We start from the raw sequence: 6,000 nt of genomic DNA, 5'->3' as shown, positions 1-6,000 counted from the left end.
GATGGCACAATTAACAATTCCCCGTCCCTACACTCTGGTGCTGCTAAACCAAGTTAAAACTCCTAACAGCATCTTTGGAGAACCTTCTCCTTTACATTTTGACAGCTTTCTCATTTTGCCAAGAGAAAGATCATGTAGGTTTACTGGCGAGCTGCCAGATGACAGCTTGACTTCACACCTGAGAAGCAAATGAATGAAGAGAGAAGGAAAGCCTCAGCCTGCCTCCAGCCTGGCACAAACACAGTCCTGGGAGTATGGGCATGAGCAGCCCCTGGAGCTGCAGCAGCAGCAGCAGATGTGACATGAGCAGAGTCCCAGCTGAAGCTACTGTGGAGGAGGGAGAATAGAGCCTGTTACCAAAGTGTGAAAGCATTATGTGTCAGCTGCACACCCTGGCAGAGGTGGATGCCTGGCCATGGATGATTCTTGCAGGTGTGGGACAAGGCTTGGAGCTCCACACTGTACAGCAGCCCTTTGTGAGCTGATCTAGCTGGCTTTCCTTCCTTGAGCCATTGCAGAAAAGTGTGGTCTCTCAAGGGGGAAATTAACAATCAGCAGGGGGACTGACAACCATGATTTATTCTTTAACTACCCCAAACCCAGTATTTTTGGATGTGTAACTCATGCTTTATAATCTCTGTGGATAGAGGGCACCAAGAATGAGGCTGCATCACACTCACTCCTTTGGTCCTTGTGGGTTTAGGGCAGAATGGCAGACTTGTGCAGAGCTGGAGGCAGCCTGACCCCACGGGTGTTCAGTGACACTGCAGGTGCTCATGTGCAGTCACCCCTCTCCTTCCCACGTCATCGTGGTGAGGTGTCTCTGGCAGGGTGTTCTGTGGTTCTTAAACCTTTTTGTGAGAGTAAGACTACTACAACTACAGTCAAATACAAATTGCCCTTGGCTTTTTAACTGCCTGTACAAAAGTCAAGAAGTTGAAGTTGTGATTTTCAGTCCACACTAAAATGGGAGAAAAATGCTTTGCATATGAGGGTTTTTTTCAGCAGTATGATGAACACTGTGCCTGACTCATCCTTCATATGGGAGAACTAAGCAAGTTAAGAAGAAGTGACCCTCAGGGCAGGGATTTCTATTTAATTTTTCTTTTAAGGGAAGAAATTTTCAAAGATTGGCCCCAAAGACTACTAGTTGGTTGCCTGACCCCACCAGGTGTTTGCAATCTGCAATCCTAGAAGTCAGGCATATCTAGCTGGATGCCTTTGCAACAGCTTTCAAAGCAGGAGAACAACTGTTCTGTGGTTGCAGACTGATGCCCAGGTCCTGGAGTGCTGGATGTTCTCTGGCCGAGTACCCAAGCGTCTGTCTAACGTGAAGGCTGGGAAAGCGTCAGGCTGTTTTATCAGCACCCTGGGCTGCACTACACAGGCAGCAGGAGCTTTGTGGAGCCTCGTGGGAGCATGAGGTGAGTAATCACAGCTGCACTTCATTTCAAAGGCACAAATGAGCTCCCCTGCAGAAAGCTGGGACACTTCTGCTCAGAGGGGTGGTTGGTTTTTGGTTTTTTTTGGTTTTTTTTGTGGGAGAAAGGTTACTTCTAGCTTCAGGTGGAGGAATTGAGTGGGAAAGCCTTGCACATTCCTCGAAGGGTGGGCATTTTCATCACAATCGTAGACTGACTTCCCTGGGACATAAAGGCAGTCAGTGTTAAAGCCAGGAACTGAGCGAACAGCCCTTCTGACTGATGGCTTCAGTGCAGTGCTCCGGCCAGAGGCTGTCCTTCTCTGTTTCTGCTGACCCTTCACTCTGTGCCTTTCTGGCAAGGCTGGCTAGCAGGGAGCTCACCCTTCCTCACGCCCCTGCACGACAGCGGTTTTCAGAGAGGATGCACACAGCAGAAACATTGTTGTTCCCCTGGCGATGAGCAGAGCCGGTCAGCAGAGCGGTCAGCGGCCGCAGAGGAGCAGGAGGGTCCGGCGCTGTGGCTCACAGGGCACTCGGAGCCCCCGGGCTATCGCAGAGGGGGCCGTAGCGCTGTGCTGTGCAGGCGCTGCCAGCAGCCCACCGGCGAGCGCATGAGGGCACAGCGGGAACGGGAAGCGGGTCTGCTGGGATGAACGCGCGATAGCCGCTTGCCGTTCCCCGGGACACCGCGCCGGTGCCGCCCCGCCCCGCCCCCGCCCGCCGGAAACGCCCCCCGCGCGCCGCCGGCACGGAAGTGGGCGCGCGGGGGGCCGCGAGGGGCGGCGCATGCGCAGGAGGTGGCGCGCGGCCGCGCCCCGCCCCCGCCGCGGTGGGGGTCTGTCGCGCGCTCCGTGCGCGCGGCGCGAGGCCGGGCCCGGGCGGCGGGGCAGAGCCGGGGCGGGGAGCGCGGAGCGGGCGGGGGGCGAGCGGCGGGCGGGCGAGAGGATGTGAAGATGGCGGAGCTGCAGATGCTGCTGGAGGAGGAGATCCCGGGGGGGCGCCGGGCCCTGTTCGACAGCTACACGAACCTGGAGCGGGTGGCCGAGTACTGCGAGACCAACTACATCCAGGTGCGCGGGCCCGGCCGCGCGGGCCGGGCGGGGTTTGCCCTCACGCTGCCCGGGGCTGCCCCGCTCCGGGCCCGCCGCGCTGGGAGGGCGGGCAGCGCCGGCTGCTGCAGCCCGGGGAGGGGAGGGGGAAAGCCGCTTCACCTCCAGCGTGCGCTGCCCGGCGTGACGAGGCGCTTGAATATGTCATTGATTCCCAGATTGAATTCCTTCCACTTTGCGAGTGAATGTTATTCCAGACCGTGTCTCTGCCGCCCCTTTTCGTTCCCTCCGCACATTCCGGTTTCCTTTGCTGCCGGCGCTGAGGTGATGTGATAAACCGAGGTCACAGCTAGCTCCTGCAAATACAGTGTCGGTGCCTGTTAATTTAGAGCGGAATGACACGTACTTCAGTAGGGTTGTGTCCCTCCGTTTGTATTTCCCTTCTGGAGCAGGACTGTGCGGTTCCATCGGAAGGGCAGCTACCAAGTGGTAGGTGCAGGATGGAAGCATGATGTAGTAGAGATGGTACAGAATTAGGGAGAAAGAGATCAAGTGCAAGTTGCTACCGCATAGTGTGGTTTTTGCGGTGACTGCTCTAAAGCCAGGCTGGTGTTAGCACTTTTTTTTTCCTTTCTCTTTTTAGTAGAAGGAAAAGCAAAATACTGTCAGTTTACTTTGACTGTGATAGTACGGCCAAATGAAAACTTTGCCCCCAAACAAACACCAAAAGACACCCCAAGACGGGTCTGAGTGTGCGGCAGGGAAAGGTGGAGGTGATGACATGGATTTGTGGTGTCAGTGTTGAGAGAATTCCAAAGTGTCCCAGAACTGTTTTTTGCATTCGGTCCCCGAAGGGCAGAGTGCTTGTGTGCTTTCGGAGGGCAGCTAGGGATGAGATCTGTGCTGAGACTGTTCTGTCAGTGAAAATGGGAGACTATTTAACCAGAGGCACAGAATACTTAAAATGTCCCTGTAAAAAAAGCTCTCTCTGTTTCTTTTGAATTGCTGAATGACCAGCTGTCCTTTAGAGAGAAGACTTTGCATATTTTGGGTCATTTACAAAGCAGGTCAATTACAGTAAAACTATATAGATGTATTTTATTATGTAATAACTTTTGCAATGTTGAATTAGCATGACTTCGGTTTTTTAAGAGACGTGTTGAAATATTTTCTTATGGTTGCAACCTGACATACATGTGTTTAAATTAATATTTTTTTTTAAAACTGTGAAACTGATTTTTCTGGAATATGGGAGAGATGTATTGGAAGGCAGAAACTGATAGGAAGAACTGCATGTAGTTTGTTGGGTTTTTTTTCCCTCTGACCTTTTTTTGGTATTCTCTGTATAAACCCAAGTTTGCAAAATCGCTATTGAACAGCTCCACTTGTAATATTTAATGAAAACTGCAGAAGAGGACTCCATGCTGTTTTGTGCAGACAGAGAATGAAAAAAAGATGGTTATTGCCCCAGACAGCACTCAGTCCATAAGGACAGTCTGGGATCACAGGAGATGGATACAGACAGATGGTGAATGAAGGAAAAGAATGAGGCATTCTTGGTCAGCCTGATGGATTCTGACCACCACGCAGTAATATCCCGACTGTTGGCAATTTATCCAAACATCATGACAACACAGAGCTTTAAGGGAGAGGTGAAAATTAAAGAATGAAATTGTGTTGTGAGCATCAACTGTGAGGTGCAGTATGGGTCACAGCATGAACATGCTTAAATTTTTAAACAAGTGGAATGGAGGACATCATCCAGGCAATAGGCTCCGGCTTTTCTAATGCTCTGAGACATCAGAGTGGGTTTATTGCAGAGAGGAGGTTCAGTGTGAGGGGATTCTGGATTTAGTGATGCAATTGTCCTCGTAACAAATCTGTCAGTGAGCTTGCCCCACCTTCACAGTGCCAGAGCTATGTAAACTGCTGCACCAGATCTCTATAAAAAGCTGTTTTTTTCTTCTCTACAAGAGGAGAAGAACTGTTGGTTAATTGGATATTTGTAGCTTTGCTTCTAATAATATTTATTATTCCAAAGTTGTTATGTCCAAAAAAAGTTCAAATTATGTTCAAAATAGTAGCCTTGTGTTTTGTGGGGAAGATTGGTTTGTGACTGCTCTGAAATGTGTCGCAGAATGATTATTCACAAAGTCATGTAGTGAAGATGAACTAATTCTGCTGTAATCCTGTAGTATTTCATTTTGACAGAAGGGTTGTTGTGGGTAATCTTGAGATGTAGGGGAGGCTCAAAATGTGACTGAGACCTGCAGGATGGTAGATGCTGTGGTGATGGGGACATTGAAAGCCTTTCATTGGCCTGTATGATATATTTCAGTAGACAAGCCACTCCCTTTCTGTGCCACTTGCACAGAAGTTTTGTTGTCCACTACAAAAACTGTTGGAAAAGCCAATGAGGCATAGGCCAGTGTAACAGAATTTGAAGTTCAGTGCTAAAGGTGAATGTGTTTTTCCTCTTCTTCCACACCCAGCAACATAATTGCAGCTTCAAAATAATTAAACATGTTATCTCATACATGAGGAAATTGCTAGTTCACAGTAGTAGAGCTGTGGCAATTGCAACTCATTTGACTTCTGCTTATAAAATGAAAAATCTGTTCTTAAAAATTTTGTCAGTGTTTATCCAAATTATGATTGATACGTAGCTCAATTACTTTAGCAACAGAGAATGTTACATAAAATGTTATCCTTCCCTTGAGTCTGTGACATGGTAGTATATCAGAACACATCTGCTTTAAATTTTGTAGAAAATGATAGAAATACAGCAAATATATAATAAATGGACTTGCAGCAGTGAAAGATAAAAGACTGCTATTTGGGGGGGAAAAGTTTTTTCATGTCAAAAATGTCTTTTTCTTCTAATAACTTGGAGAAATCATACAGTTATTTTTGTGTCATGCTGCTCCTCAAAGATATGGGGAAGAGAAACTTACTAATTTAGGAGGGTGTTTGTGTGGTATCTGACACAATGCCAATCACAGGTTAAATTTTAAATTGTCTGTTCAACACTTTAAGTATTAGTGCTGTGTCCTCTATTATCAAGTTCAGTCTCAGTCTAAACGTGCAACAGAGTAATTCTATAAAATTTGATTATTTGAGGTACTTGATATTTGCATTGATTTACATCTACATTGATTTATCTGATCTTTCATGGAAAGCAGATAATAGTTATATTGGACAGTGTGCTGTGTTTACAAAGTTTTCATATTCCTGCTTAGTTTTGTTCAGGTGTATCATAAAGAAAATTTCTACTTATGACAGTATAATTAACAAGACCATGCAGTTATGTGACTTGCACATCTTGTTACTGAAATACTGACATAAATTCCAACACTGGCTTACCCCATTAAGTTTCTTTGAGCTCATTCTGTATAAGTCTATTCTGGAATCATCTTTTGTTTGTTTCTCATTATCATCGCTCTTTTTAAAAATCAGCTTTTCATTTTGTGCAGTGCATGGATCTTTCTAGAGTAACTGAATGCTTGTGTCTGTAACTCTTTATTGAAA

The 6,000-nt window shown here is 47.2% G+C and overlaps 1 protein-coding gene across 9 annotated transcripts in view; it reads left to right on the top strand.

The window, feature by feature from the left end:
• The first annotated feature begins 2,333 nt into the window (after window positions 1-2,333).
• ABI2 (abl interactor 2) overlaps window positions 2,334-6,000 on the top strand; it is a 59,077-nt gene continuing 55,410 nt past the window's right edge. For all 9 annotated transcript variants that reach the window (XM_085066276.1, XM_085066277.1, XM_085066272.1 and 6 more), the window contains exon 1: window positions 2,334-2,493. In XM_085066276.1, coding sequence (XP_084922402.1) covers window positions 2,377-2,493 — 117 coding nt within the window. In that variant the 5' untranslated portion in view covers window positions 2,334-2,376. The remainder of the gene's footprint in view (window positions 2,494-6,000) is intronic.

Source organism: Lichenostomus cassidix, chromosome 7, assembly GCF_008360975.1.
Source record: "Lichenostomus cassidix isolate B80296 chromosome 7, HeHo_3.0, whole genome shotgun sequence".
In the NCBI taxonomy this organism is placed as follows: Eukaryota; Metazoa; Chordata; class Aves; order Passeriformes; family Meliphagidae; genus Lichenostomus; species Lichenostomus cassidix.
Note: the sequence above shows the minus strand (reverse complement) of the source record. Positions and strands in the feature narration are given on the sequence as shown.